General features: G+C 31.4%; 2 protein-coding genes across 2 annotated transcripts; both read right to left on the reverse strand.

Moving 5' to 3' along the window:
* Positions 1-487: 487 nt before the first annotated feature.
* On the reverse strand, positions 488-1,003 carry LOC101261039 (protein AGENET DOMAIN (AGD)-CONTAINING P1-like). Its single transcript, XM_004242485.2, has one exon. It carries the CDS (start codon positions 1,001-1,003, stop codon positions 488-490), a length of 516 nt encoding a protein of 171 aa, XP_004242533.2.
* Positions 1,004-4,203: 3,200 nt separating this feature from the next.
* On the reverse strand, positions 4,204-11,348 carry LOC101257975 (E3 ubiquitin protein ligase DRIP2-like). The gene is made up of 7 exons (XM_004242303.5): positions 10,739-11,348; positions 9,892-9,991; positions 8,714-9,041; positions 8,138-8,586; positions 7,988-8,038; positions 5,965-6,037; positions 4,204-4,820 (listed from the first exon to the last, which is right to left on the reverse strand). The coding sequence occupies exons 1-7, from the start codon at positions 10,851-10,853 to the stop codon at positions 4,641-4,643; spliced, it is 1,296 nt and encodes a 431-aa protein (XP_004242351.1). The 5' UTR covers positions 10,854-11,348; the 3' UTR covers positions 4,204-4,640.
* Positions 11,349-22,512: the final 11,164 nt, after the last annotated feature.

The following is a 22,512-nucleotide window of genomic DNA, read 5'->3' on the forward strand; positions in this document are numbered from 1 at the left end:
CATGAAACAAAAAAGATGAATTTGTATAGATAAAAATAGAGGAATACCAAATGACGTCTTAAAGTTTTAAATTAAATACAATTTGAAGGTTTCAAAGGGCTAAAATAGATAAAAGAGAACAATTTTAATAATATTAAATTTATGCTATGAACCTCCATTAAAATCTGAAAGAGTAAACAATCCATATGAACTCTCCATTCACTCAATGTAATAATGGATTATCATTACTACTTAAACATGTAATTAATTCTATTTATAATATTTTAACATGTGAAGTGTTTGCACATGAATTTTAATGGATTGAAAAAGTTTTTTGTTGGTACAATTTTTCGAAAATTACTCTTTTATTGATTACTTTTTTCTTTGAAATATAACATACATAATATATTGCGACTAATTAAGCTTGAAATGATTAAGTAAATTGATACCATGACAGGAAATTTGTTGAAGCCAAAAGGAGTAGAGTTAAAAACACAAAAATGTATCGTTAACCAAATGAAGGAAATTTCCACTCGCCATCAGACCATTCTTGATGAAACCTTAGCTTATCAGCAGAAAACACAATCTCCTCCTTTGAAGTAGGAAAATAGACACGATACTCTTGTTCAACTTTGCCAGTTATGACCCCTATCCACCAGCCTTCCTTGTCATACGCATCAACGATGTCGTAGGTTTCCATTGGCTTTGTTTCACTTGAAATTTCAGGTGGAACTGGACGGAGCTCAGAGGCACGTACATACCACTCCAGTGGCGTGATTTGATCATCATTCACAAGAGTCTTGTACTTGACTCTGTAATCACTACAATTGCCAACAGGGTAAAGAATAGTTGCCCTGTAGTAAGAACCCAAATACCCTTTTTCTTCACTCACAGCTTCAACCTCATCATTCCTTTGAAATATTCTTGATGCTTCTTGTCTCTTGTATACTAGTTTTCTTATGTTCATTGAGATCACATTAACTCTTCTTTTGTGATTTTTTTCGACATCATTTCGATTTGCCATTGAAGTTGTTCTATCAAATTGATTGAAAAGAAAAATATGAGATTGTTTAAGACTAAAGACAGTTTTTATAAAAAAAATTTACTCCATGGTCAAAAACACATTTAAAGAAAAACTTTTTGATTTAATATTTTATTCAATCAAATTTATTTCACGGTCAAATAAATATTTAAATAGTAATCCAAAATCTGTAATTGAAGATCAATTTTTTTTTCTTTTGACCAGATTTTACTTGATGGTCAAAATGATAATTTAAAGGAAAAACTTTATAAAATACTCTCAAAATCAATGGCTTAAGATCAATTTTAATTATCAAATTTGACTTCATGATCAAATATATATATATATACATTTGAGATCAATATTTTAATAACTTCTTCTAAAATCTGTCACTGGATCATCTTCTTTTGATCAAAATCTTATTTCATGTCTAAAAATAGATATTTGAAAGGAAAAAATTGAAAAATTACTTCCAAAATTTATGATTATATATTAATTTTTGTTAATCAATTTTATATTTTTTTCCTTGGTCAAACAAATATTTAAGATTCTTTTTGAAAAAAATAACGCCCAAAATTTATGAGCGAAGAATAATTGATATTTAAGTGGAAAAAAAATTAAAAACTTCTGCAAAATCTATGACGGATGATTAGAACTTTAAAATTGAATTTTACTTCATGGACAAATAAATATTTAAGAAATTTATGACCAAAAAAGTATTTGAAAATTACTTTTAAAATCCATGGTCAAATAAATGTTTACTTATAAAATAAATATTTATGATTTCTTTAAAATAATTAACTCCCAAAATTTTTATGAGTTGAAAATTATTTTTATGATCAATTTTTACTTGAGGCTACTTCCAAAAGAACTACTCTAAATTTATCAATGAAGATCAAAACTTTAAGATTGAATTTTAATTTATGGACAAATAGATATTTAAGAAACGTTTTTACAAATCACTTCCAAGATTTTTGATTAAATATCAAAAAAGTTAAAATTATGATCAAATAGATATTTAGGGAAAGAAATTTAGAAACAACTTTTAAAATCAAGATTAACTTTGAAATATGTCCTCATTTTACGAAAAAGCTAAGATAACATCATATCGTATAAGCGATTATTTTCAGATGTATTTAATGTAAAAAAAAATGAAATATCAAAACCAAAAACGAGTACACTAAATAGGAAAATTACAATTAAGTTTTGTATGGCACTCAACTCATTATGATTTCCACATTCTTGTTTATTGCATACATGACAACTCACTACTATTATTGCATAATTGTTAATAATTATCGGCACTTTTTATTGAACACCAGCAAAGTAAGAGTTTATTTCTAGATAATTTTTTTTTTGTTGAAATATATTGGATCAGCATACATAATATGTTGCGACAAATTAAACTTGAAGTAAAAATTCATACCACACTACAATGACATAAAATTTGTTGAAGCGAAAATGTGTATCGTTAACCAAGTAAAGGAAATTTCCACTGTCCATTCTTGATGAAACCTTAACTTATCAGCTGAATACACCATTTCCTCCTTTGAAGTAGGAACGATACTCTTGTTCAACTTTGCCAGATCCACCAGCCTTCATTGGCATACACATTCGTAGGTTTCCATTGGCATTGTTTCACGTGAAATTTCAGGTGGAACGGGGCGGAGCTCAGAGGCACCTACATACCACTCTGATCGTCATTCACGAGAGTCTTGTACTTGACTCTGTAATCACTACAATTGCCAACAGGGTAAAGAATAGTTGCCCTGTAGTAAGAACCTAAATACCCTTTTTCTTCACTCACAACTTCAACCTCATTATTCCTTTGAAATATTCTTGTATACTAGTTTTCTTATGTTCATTGAGATCACATTAACTCTTCTTTTGTGATTTTTCTCGACACTATTTCGTTGTGCCATTGAAACTGTTTTATCAAATTGATTGAAAATAAATTTAAGACTAAAGTTAAGTTTTTATAATGAAATGATACTTGATGGTCAAAAAAAACATTTAAGAACTTTTTCTCAAAATCTTTGACTAAAATTAACACGGTCAAATAAATATTTTTTTGACCAATTTTTACTTATGGTCAAAATTTAAGGAAAAACTCACAAAATCTTTGACTGAAGATCAATTTTTAATTATCAAATTTAACTTCATGATCAAATATATATATTTTAATAACTTCTCCCAAAATGTATGAATAGACCAGATTTTTTTAATCAAATTTTGTTGAAAAAATACTTCCAAAATTTATAACAAAAAATTATTTTTTATTAATCAATTTTTTATTATTTTTTGGTGAAATAAATATCTAAGATTCTTTTTTGAAAAAATATAACTCCAAAAGTTTATGAGCGAAGACTAATTGATATAAATTGAAAATTACTTCAAAATCTATGTGATGATTAGAACTTTAAAATTAAATTTTACTTCACGCACAAATAAATATTTAAGAAATTTATGTTCAAAAATGAATTTGAAAACTACTTTTAAGATCTATGAAACTACTTTTAAGATCTATGATCAAACAAATATTTACTTATAAAATCTATTGGGAGATGAATATATTCAAAAAAATTTAAAAAATAAATAACTCCCTAAATTTATGAGTGAAGAATAGCTTTTATCATCAAATTTTACTTGAGGCAATTTCCGAAAAACTACTCCAAATCTATGAATGGAGATCAGAACTTTAAGATTGAATTTACTTCATGGACAAATAGATGTTTAAGGAACATTTTTAAACATCACTCCCAAAATTTGTGATTAAATATAAAAATAAATAAAATTATGATTAAATATATATTTAGGAAAAAAATCTAGAAGTAACTTTCAAAATCTATAATTGACCATTAATTTTGAAATATGACCTCATTATAAGAAAAAAAAAACTATGATGAAATCATATGGTGTAGCAATTATTTTCGAAGTGTATTTAATGTGGAAAAAAAAACAATCAAATATTAGGAAAATTACTATTAAGTTTTGTATCCCACTTAAATCATAATGATCCCCACATTCTTGTTTATTCCATAGATAACAACTCACCTACTTGTTCAATAGTATTTTAATATCAAACACCATTTAATATCAGCCTTGATATACTATTTTACTTTCATTAATCCTGGTCTTAGTTGAGACAACAAAAAGATATAGGTAAAGTACTTGAAATCCAAAAGTATATAGCAAAAAGGTAATACTTGTAAAGTTGTAAAATTTTCACTTGAAATAAATCTATTACAGTTGCACTTTCTAAATTGTGAAATCCACAACCTATTTCTTCAGCATGCAACAGATAAGCCCCAAACACACATGATAATTTGACCTAAGAACATGCTACCATGAATCTTGGTAGTATAAAAAGACGAATGAAAATTCTCTCAAAATTCATCCCTTATGAAAGTACAAGGTAGTGTACAATCATACAACATCAGAGAAACGCAAAGTAACTCGATGAAAGCAAGAAGAGCCAAGCTCCAGTTGTTCAGCACCCTGTCAAAGGGCATTTTGCTCATTTGCTGCTGATTTGTGACAATTCCAGCAGCAGCAGTTGTAAAATAACTTATGATCTTATGGGACACATTATCAACTTATGCCAGATATTACATGGATTGTTGAAGGCAGAAAGGATAACTCAAGAAGCTGGATGGATGGGGACCTTACGAGCATATGACAGCACCATCACAAATTCCTTTGCTGATGAACCAGTAATAACTGGCACGCTTTCTGGTGTAGTAGTTTCAAGCCACATATCTACCAAAGTATTTACTTGCAAACTGGGGGCTATCAACTGGCCCATACATCTAATTTCAACCTACAAAACAACATAAACAGTCAGCAGAGTATAAAACTGGAACCATCATGATATGTTTTTTACGTTGGAATTACTCAAAGATAACAGTCTCTCTTATTTCTTTCTTTCTTTTTTGGATGTCGTCAGTGTCTGCCTCGACTATTCCACCGAGTACCTGCTACCTCCCACCTGCACAGGTACCAGGTAATTCTGCCCACTAAAGCTTAGGCAGATGTGAAGAAATCACCTAGTATTTTGCCTCCGCTAGGATTTGAACCTCATGGTTCTCCTTCCACTTCGTGGACATTTAGGCCACACCCTTGGGTGCAACTATCTCTCTCTCCCTCCTTTGAAGGATGCAAGGTGAAACAGTTAGTTTACTTCCAAGAAAGACAAATGCTATCAGTCACAGTTGTCACTTACAGATGCTTCCCAGGATAACACCCACATCGTAAAAACACAACACCCTGAAACTCACCTGCTTGACTTCATGTTCACTTGTGCTGAAATACAATAAACCTTTAGAAAAACCAGTCATGATAGAGCCTAGAACCAAAACAAGTTATAGCCGCGCAGCTCTTTTCTAGTACAAGGTCATTAACGACTTGATATAGTCCAGCTTCATTTGTATAAATATTTTTGTATAAATCGCTTGAACTGCTACCTTCTTCCAACATTAAAACTAACACGGACTACTAATTTTGATATGTATGGTGTAACACAAAATGCTGTTTTTCACCAACTTCTACACTTCTTTCCAGTTTTTTTCGCTTCTGAATTCGAAAGAAAATATATAGTAAATCTGAAAATAACTTACTTGCAGATGCTACATATTCCCTTTGGACATCACGTAAGACATGTTACCAAACATGATGCAAGGTGATTTAGTTCATCTTGAAATTGGGGTTTCAGCACTAAAGCAATTTGTACACCTTCCATTCCCAAAATTTTCTCAGTTGGACCAATTTTCTTTATACTCCCTACTTCCTAAAGGACCAAAACCAACTAGACCAAAATCACACCCAACAGGACTAAGAATTTTAAAAAAATCACCCCTCTCCATATTAAATTTGAACTTTAACCAGAATAATGTTGGATTGTTTAGTGCATAAATATTGAGAACATTCTTTAAGTGCTAAATGACAGCCAAAGAGCAATAAAATACCTCATCTTCACTGATAAGATCTAACTTCTTCATCAGATACTTTTGGATGTAATAAACAGGAACATTGCCATCCCTGCAACAGAATGAAACAGAACATGAGTACCATTATCAATACTATTAAGGAAAATGTGGAAACACTAGCGAAACGCTAAACTAGTGGCTGTATCCTTCTATTAGCAGACAAATTAATCTTAATTTTAGTGCACCGCTTTTTATAGGACCAAAAATTCTTTTCACAAAATAATCCATTTTTTCCGATTAATTAGTTTTTCTATTTTTCCATTGACCTTCCTATAGCCCTTCTCAATCTCAACAAAGACCAACCAAACAATAGAAAATCAGAGTGGATTGATGGTGGTACTCGTAATACCAGAAGAAATTGGTAAAAGGTGGATTATTAGTATTACATCCCATTCAATAATTTTCAAATTCAAAAACTGAGCCAATAATATGTTGAGAAGATTACCAATACATGGCAACATTGGTTAGATAGCATAAGTAAGAAATTATATGTGAGATATTTCTAAAGAGGCAATACTTTAGTTGCTATACAAGAAGTGAAGGGGGAAAAAGGATCGCCAAAGCCAAAAGCTCAATGGCTAAAAATGTTTGCAAAACAGCATGCAATATATATATATATATATATGTATGTATAATAAAAATCTTCAAGTCTGTCCAAGGAGCCTCAGAGACACAGATATGCCATCTCAGCTTATCCCTAACGGAACAAAGAGGAGAAGCTTATGGTGTAAGGTGAGTGGCTCAGTATCCCTTGATCAATTCTACCAAGAAGCCCCATTGTAGTCACATCTATGTTTATTTTACCTTGCACTCAAGCATGTTTTGTAGGTAGAACGACAGGAATTTAACTTAACTAGTTGCATTATTACAGAACACTGTCCTAAACCACTTATGCTGAAAGGATAAACCAGCTTCTTAATGGTTCAAAAAAATCCTTCAAATAAGGGAAAGATATTACGAGTTAACTTCAAATAGACAAACACGATCAAACAATGGAATGAAGAAGCTGTCTAACTCATTGGAGAGAATCATCCTTGACAGGATGAGAAATTCCCTCATATGATATCATGCTACAAGAAAGGGTCAACCAACCAATAGCAAATGAAGATGCACTGAAGAATACATCAAACAGCAGTGGTAAAAGACCACAAATGAGCACAATTAGACAATAATCAATTATCAGAGACCATGATAAAAAGAAATAGAAAGCTTGGAAGACATGTACAAATATTTACTAGCAACTAAATGTGTACTGGTTTATAAGGTAGAAGATTCCAGGAACCTAAATATGACACAGGATTTTACTTCTCTAGACAACTTTAATCCCAACTCATCTCAAGAGAACAGATGAGACTGGATCACGACGCCTCTTATTATCAGAACTCGTTAGTCCAATATTTAGCTTTGGACAACGAGAAGTTAGCAACTTATCATCAATTTTCAATTAAAATGCTGGCAACTTTAATCTAAGTTATATCTTTCTTTCCTAGTCATTGTGGTATACCTGTAATTTGGTCCCACCTGATGCATGCCTACCATTCCAAAAAGAAGTGTGTAGATCAGCTTGTTAAATGCTCAAATTTAATGGATTAAATCAAATGCTAACCTAGTCCTCATGGCATATAAATATACTCAATTTTAAAGCTTTACCAATATAAATCTAATCTCGGTACCCTTGGAACAAGACTACGTGTAGTTATTAGTTCTTATCCCTTTCTTGGGACTAGAAGAAATTGCTGATGTCATGGTTACAACCAAAGAGACCAGTAGTGTCTACATTCGAAAGAAGAAACGGTACGTGACCCCCTCTCCACCCTCTTAACACATAGTTGGTCAAAAGATATCAAGGCTTTAAGTATCTACTCCTGCAGCTATAGATATACTTTGTGCAATTCATTCTAATAATTAGAGCATAACGAAGAATGCTAAACCTAGACAGAAACAGCATCTCAATATAAACTGTTTCACAACAAGTCTGGAATGATATCACAATTAAGCTTACTTTATTCTCAAGTAACCTGCAGAAATCTGGGGCAAGGGTGCATCTCCCTCTCTGAAAAAAAATCGGAGTAGAAACATTTAGAAATACAACTTCTTTCTCAGAAAAGATATTATTTTATAACAAAATCTACAAGATAAGGCAGATTCTTACTGATCTTCAGAGGCCACTAACGAAAACCAAATTGAATTATTCCTCCTTTCAAATTTGGTAGCAATTGCATCCAGCACAGTTTGTGGTGAAATACTAAATCCTCCAGATTCTGATGCTTTCTTTTGGCTATTTCTCCGCATCTTTTTAGGTTTATCTGACCCCAAATGAGCAGGTCCACTGTTATTCTTGTTATCCTGGACTTTGGTTTCCAGTCCATGTTTTTTCACTTTAGTTTTACGGACATGAGCCTCATTGTCAAGGGAATGCAGATATTCAGATTTGGCAGTAGAACCTGGGGAAGGAAACTTCGCAGACTTGCTCCGGTTTGCTGCTTCCACCAAACAATTCAAAGGTTTCCACAAATCAGCTTTACCTTCCCACAGATTCATGCCATTCTCTGTTTCGTTATCAGGTGTGGGTTGGCCAAATAGCTCAGCACTGGAAGAATTCTGCAAAAGAGGCATAATTAAGTGTAACAAGAATACCAACATATATACACTTAACATCAACCGCAAAAAAGATTTCAAAGAAGCCTAAGATGAGGCGCCACACCACCATCAAAGAATATGACTTTACCTGCCTAATGTTCTGAGTGAACTTGTTCAAAGTCTCAGGTGAACTAGCGCTATCCAGCTGATCTTCTCCAGAACTTCCCTCTTTTCTGACAGGTTTCTCAACAGAAAATGTGGAGCCTCGTAATGCTTTTCTTGCCACTGATTTTGATCTTCTTCCTGTTGTTCCAGTCTGTGTTGATACTCTTGGAGTACTGACCACTAGTGATGATAATGATCTCTCTTTTCTCCTGATTGGAGGGGTAACTGAAGGCACAACTTCAGGTGCCTGCACCTTTTGCCTCTTGTAAGGGAATATCTTTGCTCTTATATCTTGCAGATTATGATCTGGCCTGAAATGAGAAGAAACAAGAAAGATAGATTAACATGTGGGGTATGTCAGATAATAAAATTATCACATATCAACTTTTAAAGTGAATACAAAATTTTGCCTTGTGTTCAGTTATGACCTGCTAGTAAATCTTAGCTACATAGCACAAACATGGAAGAGTACTGTGATTTCTATTTTCTACTCAGTATTCTTAGTGAAATACTAGCTCAATTGTGACAATCCTGCTTTAGCACTGCACTGTGATCTCTGCTCAGCATTCTTAAGATCCTAACTCATATATGTGAAATATCGATGACCGACTTGCAGTTCTTGCTTATTTGGAGATGGACCATGTTAAGCAATTGTGGTGGGAAAAAGTGGGAAAATCTCAATACTTCATAGAAATTTCAACCTCCAATGAGCATAACGTGTTGCTCTCAGATTCATCATTGATTGATGTTAGGTCAATAAGAAGTAAGAAGCAGGAAAGTAAGAAGGTATTACATGCATAGCCAGGCATTTAGCCTCTCTAAGTAAATAATCATTAAGAATCTATACAGCTTAAATTGCAATCTGATATCTTTCACACAAGACGCCTCTAACTTCTTGTTGCATATCAAACTTCAGTGGGACAACAGAACAAGGCAGTCTGGAGCTGAACATGCAGTACACTCCATGTTGTTAAATTTAATAGGCTAACAGAAGGAAGTTAATGAAAAGTGTAATATGTTGCTAGAGATTCCATCTGGTTGAACAAAACGCAAAAGAAAAACTAGAACTATCTACATCAATATGTCAATTGACACTTAAGCACACCTTTGGACGTTCGGATTAACAGAAAAAGTGAAACGAGCGATAGTAAAAATAATGACCTCAATTTCTCTAATGGCACACATCCCAAGTCAATATTGCATATTGGACAGCATTCAGTTTCTTCATCAGAGAGTTTCTTATAGATGCATTTCCTGCAAACTGGATGAATTCCAGAAACAATATTAGCACAGAAGGAAAGCTCATCTTTTCTTGAAACAACAGAAGCTAGTGTCAGTATTAACCAAAACCAAAATGCAGAGATTTTCTTCTTAAGAGCAATGAAAAAATGTATCGAAGTTTAATTCATTTATGAAAACATGTGGTTTCATACGACAATATACACTGTTTAGGGAAATCAAAGCATGCTCCTCGCAATATGATCAAAAAAAAACTTGTAATGATTCCGTAAATAACACATACATTTCATTAGAACTTCCCAAATGAACCCTTTCAAGAGATATATATAGCATGAAAATTAAGTCATGTGCCACTTGACTACATCTCATTGCAGCTCAATTATACATGATGAACCAAGCATCTGCCTCTTCTGTGAGAAGAGCATCTAGCTTGAACAGGAAATTTCCATATAAATCAGAAACGGCTGATTTTAATTCATCCTTCACTGAGTAAATACGCGAAACTCATTAAAATGAAATCAATCAAACAGAAGACTCGTTCCACTACCAAGATATTGACCAAATGTGCAAAAAAGGATAAAATCATTCAAATACTTTATAGACAAAGAATAAACAATTTTCTTAGGCACATAGAAAACACCCAGATGTTGTAACGCATTAATCCAGCTAAACTGATTCCAAATAAAGCAAACCCAGATCGAAAATTCGAAATTCGAATAGCTGACATTGACCAAAACCCATAGAAACAGATATAGAGAAAGGGACTTACACGTATGAAGACATTCAGAAATAGTAGTAGCATCTCTGAATAGCTTATGACAAAGAGGGCATGTAATGCATGCCGCAATTCTTTCCCTCTTCACTTTCACCACTTGATTCGGCATTTCCAGTTTCCAACTGTCGAGTTCGAATGAAACCCAATTCAGCCCTCTTTATACCTTCAAACCCAACGTAACTCAATCAGTGCATGTTACAAACACCTCATGAACAGAACGAAATTTACGTCCATTGATTTCCCCCCTTTGTTTATTTGCATTAAACCCAAAAACAGAACCAACAATCATCAAACACCAGTCCCTCTGTAATTAATACAGCACAACCGAAAAAGGACAAGTGTGAATCTGGGTCAAAAAGATTGAAATTTGAGAAAATGGGTCGATTTGATTTGGGAAAAGGGAACGTGGGTCGGTGATAGATTGGGGGTAGAACAGGTAGGGTGGGTGGGGTGGCGGATTAAGGTCGCCGATGATCTTCTTCTTCTTCTTCTGGGTTTTTTTTGGGAGTTGAAATCGAGAGGAACTTCACAATGGCGTGAACTAAACAGAATACTCTTTTTCCCTACTTCTTTAATATGAGTATGCTTATTACTCTTCTGTTCTATTTCTATTTTTACCGTTTTTACTTTTATAGTATTCTTTAGGAAATTATATTTTCTTCTAAAAAATAATAGGGTGCATCGATTGTGAATACAGATTAAATTTGGGTATTTTTTTTTTTAACATGTGACGGCATATTAAATGAAAAATCTAATTATACATGAACTAATGGAACTTAAATTATATATTAAGATACTTATATATTTTGTTTGTAAGAAACAAAATTAAAGTTCTCTGAACATGAAAATTGAAGATAGATTTTTATATCTAACTAAAAAAAATTATCCTTGTTTAAGAAAAAAATATATAGTTATATTTTATTTGTTAATATAACTTTTATTTGAAGGTATTTGAGAATATACATTTATATACCTTGCTCTTAATTGAGTAAGATAAAATTATTTCAATATTTTAATTAATCAAGAAAGATATATGATCTAATGAATTTTTTTTTGTTAGAATACGATTGTAATACATGTGAAAAATATATATATATATATATGAGATATATCAAGGTAACATGGTATTTTTTAGAAAAAATATTGAAATATTTTTTATAAAAAAAGAAGCTTGAACAAATATATTTCTTGAAAATCTTTTATAACATTTTAAAAAGAATGTAATAAAACGCCAAAAATTTACTCATTCAAAATGTAGAAAGATAAAATAAAATTATAACACAAGCAATTAATGATTTTAATAGGTTATATAATGTAGATAATTTTTAAATATTTTTTAATTAAAATTTAAAGGGGATATTTAATATTTTTATATAAGTATTGAGATCCACAATATAAATGAATCATACTTGAAATAAGAGTGTTCACAATTGGATAAAAATTGATTCGAATAGAAAATCAAACTAAGTCGATTAAATAAATTTATTTTATTTGGATTTACTTTAGTTTTATTGTTACATTTTTTGAAAACATTAAATTTTGATTTGATTTTGTTTCAAAAATTAAAGAAGATCGAACGATATTGATAAATTATACGCGTATATTTTATAATTATACATAATTTATATTTTTATAAAGAATTTAAAATATCTTATATATGTTTTTGTCAAAATTTACTTATGTGGCAAAAAAGAATATTTGTCTTGTTAATTTTATGTAATTATTGTCTATAACAGTTTTTGATGGATAAGATAAAAACAAAGACATTCCTAGTTCCGCTAAAAATTATCATACACTACATGAAACAACATCATTATTAATATAAAATTACTCTATATTATAAATATAAGAAGAAAAATATATGATTGAAGGAGAATTTTTTATTTGAATAGAGGTACATACATATATATATAAAATGTAAAAAAGAAAATTATTAATGAATTTGAAGAAGTTGTTTCTTTATACTTAAAATGGACATTTTTTAAATATTTTTTTGTTTATACTTCAACAAACATGAATATCTACAATTTTTCTACAAGTATCATTATATTATATCAATAAATGAATCATCCTTAATATTTACATTTTTTTTTTTAAAAAAAGAACTAAAAAGTGATTAATCATCACAAAAGCATTCCTCTTTAAAAAAAATGATAGATAAAAAATAAGTACTAGTAAATATTGATTTGAATGGTGTGATATCAGATAAAATTAAGTGACAAAAAGTATATATGCACCAATAACTAACTAACAATGCTCTATAAGTGTTTAAAAGGATAAATCAATTATTTAAATTTCATATCAAATGGTTAAAATAAATTTAATTTGCTAAAATAAGTTATATTGAAATTTGAGTTAGATCGTATTTCATTAATTAATTGTATTGGAGTATGATCTTGTGACTAGATTGATCAATAGTGCACTTTAACAATGATTTTTCTTAAGAGTCATCGGAGAAGTCTGTTTGATTAGAAAAAAAAATAACTGTTAATTTTGATATGAGAAAAACTTTCATTAGAATTTTTATCCAGAAGAATGTCATATAAAAAATTCTTTATCTTCAATTAAATTTCAGATGCTTTTTAAAGAACATATACTTCAAGCACAAACATATAAATTATTACATATATTCAATATACAAATCAACACTTTAAACGTGATAATCTCATATAGAATTCTTCATAGAAAGCATACCTAGTGAAAAAATTGGTCAACTCATTGCCCTAGCGGCCGTTAGTGATGAAAAAGTGAAAAGAATATGATGTAACCTCAATGAAGAAGTAAAGATCAATCTATAGAAGTTTAGGTTTAGCTGATGTTTGTTTTTCACTAAAAATTAATTATGGGCTTTGTAAAAATTCATTAGCTTGGGAGCTAATTAACTATAAGGTACACATTAGTTTGCAATTTACGGATCTTAAAGGAATTTTGTACATGCAAACAAATGTATCTCAAAGTATGAGGTCAAAATTTTTAGGTGTACTATATCCAAATGAAATCGCATATATTTAGATGCAAACGTTTTTCACCTTCTTTCCATCTCGTTCGCGTATTTAGCATCTCAGATACATATGAATCACACCAGATTTATATGTAAATGGAATACATAGACAAATATCGCTCATCTCCTTTTCTATTTTTGTTTTTCTCTCTATTTCAGTGTATTTGATAGCAAAATATGTGTATATCTGCTATAAAATTATTAACTAGTGAGATAAAATGTATTTATTCAAATTATAGAATGATTTAATAAGTATGATATTAACGTTCGTGTAATTAGATAGTTCATCAATCTAATAGTACATGCATTACAAAATCAATCATCAAAGAATTCGTGAATTTTTTTTTGTTAATTGTGTTTAAAAAAAAGAAGAGAAATCACGCGAATTGACAAACATTACTAGTTTATTATTCAACGAGGGTATAATTTCATTTAATTATCGTGCGTGTCTATAGATTAATATATTTTTCTATAAAATATGCGACTCACACCTACTTTGTATACCAAAACAAAAATAGTCTTCTCGACTTTTGTATATCATTTATGCAAACCAAATTTACGCTCTCCCCGTTCCTTAATTATCTCCTAAAACCACTCATACACATCCAATTTGAATTTCAAATTTACTCTCTCACTTATAATCGTTATTTCATTATTGAGATAGCCGTCCTAATTTTCGTTGGGTTAAACACAAGGTTTTGCATATAATCTTTCAAATTGTTGTTGGTTTAACATAAGTTTTTGGAGTCAATGCAATGTGATCTATTGCAAAATTTATAGAATTCAAAGAGGAAAAATATGTTCAAGAGTTGAAATCCAAGAAAAAGGACGACCCAATGGTAGTGCGACAAGTTGTCAATAGTGTTAAAGGCAAGCAACATCAAAATAGCTGAAGGAGGAAACAAGAGGTCATTCATTAGATCTTTACAAATCTAGAGAATCACATATATTCATATAAACCCTAAATATATAGCAATCTGTATATTTATTAGTTATTATTTATACACATACAAAATTGTAATCTAATACCACGCATACATAGTTATATTAAGGAGTGTATATATATATATATATATAATTTTTTTAATTTTCTTTTAATTATATACAAATACTAATATTTATACTAATAGTTCAATATTTTTTACAAATATTTGTATATTTAAACACATGCATATACTTGTATATAGTAATTAATTTGTATAAATATTAATATTAGTATCATGGCAGAACTCGGTTTGAACAATATATTATTAAAAAATAATAAGTGTGAATCATGGGAATATGTAAGTTTTGTGTTACCTTATTTAGCGTCCATGATTGCGTTTATTGATTTTTTTTAATCAATAAATTAAAACAAAAAAATTGAGATAGACAAATCTAAGGTTTGATAGCAAATTAAACTATAATCATAAAATATAATTAAATAATATTAACAACTCATAATTAAATAGTGTACATTACTAGTTTCAAGTTAGTTAGTTAGTTGTATTTCCATTTTATAGTTGCTTGTTGTGATGGTTAGTTACATAACAAACTAGTTGGTTAGTTAGTTATTATCTTCCACTTGCTTGATTCATTTAATCACATGTGTATATATACATCTCATGAGTGATGAATGAAAGTAATCAAAAACTTCCACATTTCAATCACAAAGCCTTGTATTGTTAGTCTTGGTTTTCATTCTCGTTCAGGGAAGTTTGCAGGGAAGTTTGCAGCTTCATCAATGGCTGCACACACTTCAGTTTGAAGGTCTTTACATGGTATCAGAGCACACGCTTAATTGCTCTTTTCTTAATTCTTTGGTTACTCATTTTTTGATTGATTCTCGATCGATAAACGGAGTTGGAAGTCGCTGTGTTAATACATTTTGATTTCTTTCTGAAAGTTCATCTTTGCTCTCTTTCTTTTTCCTTATCGAATAGTTCATAATAGTCATAGTTGTAATGGCTATCGAAACTACTACATCCACGTCTGCATCAGAGGGATCTGTGGTATCTGGAAGTGATGCAAATGGTGTTTTGTATGTGCATCCTTCAGACAATCCAGGAATGATACTTGTTCCTGTTCAGTTTGATGGAACAGGATATAGGACCTGGAGAAGGGGTGTTATGAGAGCATTATCAGTAAAGAACAAGTTATGTTTCATTGATGGAAGTTGTGAGAAACCAAGCACCAATTCACCTCAATTACGTCAATGGCAGAGGTGTGATGATATGGTGACATCTTGGATTCTAAACTCTTTAGTCAAAGAAGTTTCAGACAGTGTGGAGTATGTAAGCAATTCTGCTGAGTTGTGGAAGGAGTTGGAAGATAGGTATGATCAAACCAATGGAGCAAAATTGTATCAAATTCAAAAGGAGATCAATGATCTCACACAAGGAGTTTTGGACATTACTGTCTATTACACAAGAATGAAGAAGTTATGGGAAGAGTTGAATACTTTGAATGTGAAGAATCACTGCAGTTGTGTCTGTATGTGTGGTGCAAAGGATAGTATATTCAAGGCTGAGCAAGATAGGCGCCTAATTCATTTTCTTATGGGGTTAAATGAAGTGTACACAGTGATAAGAGGAAATATTCTCATGATGAATCCTCTTCCTTCTATGGGCCAGGCTTTCTCATTGTTAATCCAAGAGGAAAAACAAAGAGAGTTCAAGCCTGTTGGTAGAATGTCTACAGATTCTGTGTCTTTGAATGTTAAAGTTGTTGATAACAAAGGTCATGGAGGAAGATCTTTTAGAACAAATTTTCAAGGAAACAATTATGGAAATGGCTATGGAAATCTTGGTGATACCAACAGTAGTTCAGGAGGAAATCACTATCCAAGTAACAACAGTAACGGGAATGTCATAGTGTGTGACTATTGTAAAAGACCTGGACACATCAAGGATAAGTGTTACAAGCTACATGGGTATCCTCAAAACAATAACAGACCAGGTAGTCACAATGGTGGTCAGGGCTTTAGACAACAAGGCTCAAATTACAAAGGAAGGAGAGTGGTAGCAAATGTACATGGTTCTGTAGGTGATATGGTACCTGCTAATGGAGAAGAACAATCACAATTTCAAGGTGATGTTCTAAAGAATATTAACTTCACAAAGGAACAATATGGACAGATCATGAATCTACTGCAACATTTCAAAAATGAGAATGTGGGAGAAGATACTAGTGCCAACAATAATGCTTCTGGTGTGGCTGCTGGATCAATGAACTTTGCAGGTAGTGTGGTTTGTTCTTCCTCTACTGTTTTTGACAACCTATCATGCAAATGTTTTGAATCAAGTGCAAATCTATGGATCATTGACTCAGGAGCATCAAACCACATAACCTTTAGTAAAAACTCTCTAATCAATATCAAAACTCTGCCTATTCCTATACTAGTTTCTCTTCCAAATGGATACAAAGTCAAAGTAACAGAGTTTGGAGATGTACCATTCACATCTAGTATTACTTTACATCAAGTCTTATATGTGCCTTCTTTTAAGTATAATCTAGTTTCAGTTCATTCACTAACTAGTAAAATGAAATGCATAGTCTTGTTCACTAATGCATTGTGTCTATTGCAGGCCCCTTTAGTGAAGAGGCCACAGGTTCTTGGTAATTGTAGAGATGGACTTTACTTCTTATGCACAAAATGCTTGAAGACTTCTGATAAAGTCAATACATGTCAAATATGCTGTTGTTTTCCCAATAATAGTCTTCTTTCTAGTTCCATTAGAAGTGAAACATGTAATTCTAGTTCCTATTCTCATGACCAATACAAAGTGTTAGCTTCTAATCCTGTTACTTTCAAGTGTAACTCTTCTTTTAATATGAATGTTATGGCTGATCACAACTCTGGAGATAATGTAGATTTGTTGTGGCACAACAGACTTGGCCATGTACCTTTTGTTAAGATGAAAAGTATCACTGGATTACCAGTCAATTTTTCTCCCAAACAACCTTTCTGCTGCAATATTTGTCCAATGTCAAGACAACAAAGACTACCTTTTAGTCATAGCACAAGCCAAACCAAGTCTATTTTTGAACTGTTACATATTGACTTATGGGGACCTTATCATATATCCACTTATGACAACTACAAATATTTCATTACTTTGGTAGATGATTACAGCAGAACAACTTGGACACATCTTTTAAGTACTAAGAGCAATGCTCTACAAGTTTTGAAAAATTTTATAGTCATGATAGAGAATCAGCTTAGTACCACTCTTAAAAGCATTAGAATAGATAATGAGCTGGAATTTACTAATAATGAAACACACCAGTTTCTTATATCCAAAGGGATAGTTCACCAGAAGACCTGTCCATACACACCTCAACAAAATAGTATAGTGGAAAGAAAACATAAATATTTACTGGAAACAGCTAGAGCTCTTTTATTCCAATCTAAACTACCTATAAGGTACTGGGGAGAGTGTGTTCTAACAGCTACACACATTATTAACAGACTACCATCAAGTTACTTGAAAAATAAGTGTCCATATGAGGTATTATACAATAAGAAACCAAACTACAGCCAGCTTAGATCCTTTGGTTGTCTTTGTTACCCTACTGTCCCAAAGGTACTTAGAGATAAGTTTGAGCCAAGGACCACTCCACATGTTTTCTTAGGATATATTTTTGGAACTAAAGGCTACAAGGTATTGAATCTAGCTACAAAGAAGATACATATCTCCAGGGATGTAATTTTCCATGAACATGTCTTTCCTTTTACTTTGTCAACTGAAAGTTCTTCTTTTCTTTCTGTTTTGAAGTCTTTTTCTTCTCCAGACTATACTGTTTTAGATTCATATAAGAACTGTGTAAATGATTATGACAATGTGACTGATACAACTCCTTCTCATCTACCTACTCACATTACTCAAAATTTTGATATACCTTCTACTACTTCTATTACTTCTTCAACTCCTTCTCAACATAATACTTACACAATAGTACAGAGAAGATCTCATAGGGAAAATAAAATACCATCACATTTAAAAGATTATGTTGTCAATATCCCAAAATTGAAATCAGTTAACTCTAACACATCCAACACAACTCTCAACAACAATTTATCACTTACTGCATTGTTTACCAAACATCATCACATATCTCCTGAAGTCATTGCATCTAATAGTCAGTCACTTGTTGAAAATATTTGTCATGATAGTGAGCCATCATCATATGAGGAGGCATCACTAAATCCTGCATGGCAAAAGGCTATGATACAAGAATTTGAAGCACTGTATGCTAATGATACTTGGGATCTTGTTACTTTACCACCCAACAAACAAGCAGTTGGATGTAGGTGGGTATATAAAGTAAAACACAAAGCAGATGGAAGCATAGAAAGATTCAAGGCATGACTAGTTGTGAAAGGGTATACACAGCAGGCTGGAATTGACTACACTGAGACTTATTCACCTGTGGTTAAGATGACTACAGTGAGAACATTGATAGCATGTGCAGTGAAGAAAGGGTGGAACATGTTTCAACTTGATGTAAATAATGCATTTCTTCATGGAGATCTTCATGAAGAAGTTTACATGAAACTACCTCCAGGACTTGAGGTACCTGATTCAGGACTGGTTTGTAAATTGAAAAAGTCTCTTTATGGTCTTAAACAAGCAAGTAAGCAGTGGTACTCTAAGCTAACTGAGGCATTATCATCCAGAGGTTACTCTCATTCACAATTTGATCACTCTCTATTTTACAGAAAGGAAGGCTCCTTGGCAGTATTTGTTGCAGTGTATGTGGATGATGTTATTTTAACAGGCACAGACACAACTGAGATTGCACATCTGAAAACATATCTGGATAACACCTTTAAAATCAAAGATCTTGGAAGGCTTCATTATTTTCTTGGCCTGGAGATACTTGATACAGCAGATGGAGTACTTATTTCTCAAAGGAAGTTCATCTTAGACTTACTCGAAGAATATGATTGTTTCAATTATACACCTTTGTCTTCTCCTTTAGATCCTACTGTTAAGTTGAAAGCCAAGGAAGGAACTCCTTTGTCTGATCCTACTTTCTATAGAAAGTTGATAGGCAAGCTGAACTTCTTAACTAATACAAGATTGGACATAGCTTTTAGTGTTCAACACTTAAGCCAATTCATGCAAGATCCACGAGCTCCACACTTACAAGCAGCTTATCATCTGCTTAGATACCTCAAACAAGATACTACCTTGGGAGTGCAGTTGTCTAAGGACCCCGATTGCACAGTTCAAGCTTTTTGTGATTCAGATTGGGCATCATGTCCAGATTCAAGGAGGTCAGTCAGTGGCTATTTGGTGTTGCTTGGGAATAGTCCTATTAGCTGAAAGTCTAAGAAACAAGAGACAGTCTCCTTGTCATCAGCAGAAGCAGAGTATAGATCACTCAGGAAAGTTGTGGGAGAACTAACTTGGATTCACAGATTACTCAATGAGTTAACTGTCTCTATTTCCTCTCCTATTAGTGTTCATTGTGATAGTCAATCTGCCATCCACATTGCTCGGAATCCTGTGTTTCATGAGAGAACTAAACACATTGAGGTGGATTGTCATTTTGTACGTGACAAACTTCAGGAGGGGTTGATCTCTTTGCATCATGTGTCTACTTCCAATCAGCTTGCAGACATACTTACTAAGGCCCTTACTGGCGTTAAACATTCAGCTATTTTGCACAAGTTGGCTGTGAAATCCTCACCTCCAACTTGAGGAGGGGTATTAACAACTCATAATTAAATAGTGTACATTACTAGTTTCAAGTTAGTTAGTTAGTTGTATTTCCATTTTATAGTTGCTTGTTGTGATGGTTAGTTACATAACAAACTAGTTGGTTAGTTAGTTATTATCTTCCACTTGCTTGATTCATTTAATCACATGTGTATATATACATCTCATAAGTGATGAATGAAAGTAATCAAAAACTTCCACATTTCAATCACAAAGCCTTGTATTGTTAGTCTTGGTTTTCATTCTCGTTCAGGGAAGTTTGCAGGGAAGTTTGCAGCTTCATCAATGGCTGCACACACTTCAGTTTGAAGGTCTTTACAAATAAACTACAGCTATCAAATATTATTTGCTTAAATCTATTTTCCATATATATGAAATTTACCCTAAAAAAATGTATCAAATTTTGACATAAAAGACATGTAATTTTTAAAAAATCATATAGAAAGGGAAGTTTTTGTCCTTAAAAGTTTTAGTAGCTAGCTAATTAAAATAAGAGCAATCTACATAAATCTCACTAGCGTTGGTCCTAATTAGTAAAATTCATGATAGTTTCAAATATAATTTCATGTATCATATTTTATACTTTGGATATGTGTATCTCAGACAAATTTCAAAAAGGAATACATGTTTTATTAGTTTAAAATAATTGTAATTGATTCCTTATTTAAAGAAGTATTTGACGACTCGAACATATTTTCAGTATCTCACTATAGCAACTACATCAATTATTTCAAAATATGAATCTCATAAAATCAAAATAATTGCAAACTCTACATACTTGATAGTGGATCATTTTTATTTCGTTATATGATTACATGTATCTATATGTCTATCTTTTAATATATATAGTTATTTATCTAAGGTGTATCTTACCTACAAAAATAATAATACATGTATCAGAAGGTCTTTTTTAGAATGATTTTCATAAGTACATTTTATATCTATTATACATGATCATTTATCTGCCTTATATCATTTAGATATATTTGTGAATAAAAACATATATAACGACAATGTCTAACATGTTAAGAAATTATTTGTTAGATACAAATACATGTATATATACCTAATAGACCAATGAAAACTTACTGTACATACAGTGAAAACAAAAGATACATTAACTTGTTTAATTACAACAAATACATCTAATAAAACACTATGTAAAACTTTTGAAACTGAGGTGCATAACATTGATTTTCAAATACATTATACATATAGAAGAAATCATGTTTAATCCTTCTCTCCATTGTATCTCTTTCGTCTTCTACGGAGAAAACGATTAGTTAATACAGATACAACATATCATCATAAATTTTCATAGAACCCATGACTTCAATGATATAGAGTTTATGGAGTCTCAATTAACTTGAAAAACTTTTTTTGTAACCATTACTTCGATTTAGTCTTGTTAGAAAGGAACAATACATAATAAAGTTTGAGTTCAATAATTTTATCAGTCGTGATGATTATATCTTGAAAAGAATAGAGTAGATTAGAATGAAGTTATTGAATAAGAAAGGAGGAGAGATAATTAAATGATAAAGACCGAAGGAGAGATTTAAAAGAAAGTGATTGTTTTAGAGAGAAAAAGTAAATTAAGAAAATACTTAATTAATCCTAATTAATTTTAAAAGAATGTGAAAAATGTGATTGTATTTTAAATAAAACATAAAAAATAATAATATATATAATTGTTTAAAAATAGAGAGTATATAATAGTGATGTACATCTAATAAATTAATGTGTCATTAAGATCATGTGTTGCTCATCATTATTCAAAGTAAAGAATGATTTCGAATTATCATTAAAATTTTGCAATTACAATATAATTTTGCGGCAATTAGCTCAACTCAGGTTTCTAATTAATTTTTCATTACGAAGATGCATGTGTTGGGATTTGTCGCTCAAATTAAACGATGCTGCAATTTTTTTAATATAAAAGTTTGAATATCACGGAAATTAAAATGAGATATAATTGTTAGTGAGAGACAATGCCTTTTTATAAATTTTTTTCTTTTTTTAAAAAATATAAATTAAGTACACAAGGCAGGACACTTGGC

Source organism: Solanum lycopersicum, chromosome 6 (genome assembly GCF_036512215.1).
Source record: "Solanum lycopersicum chromosome 6, SLM_r2.1".
Taxonomy (NCBI): domain Eukaryota; kingdom Viridiplantae; phylum Streptophyta; class Magnoliopsida; order Solanales; family Solanaceae; genus Solanum; species Solanum lycopersicum.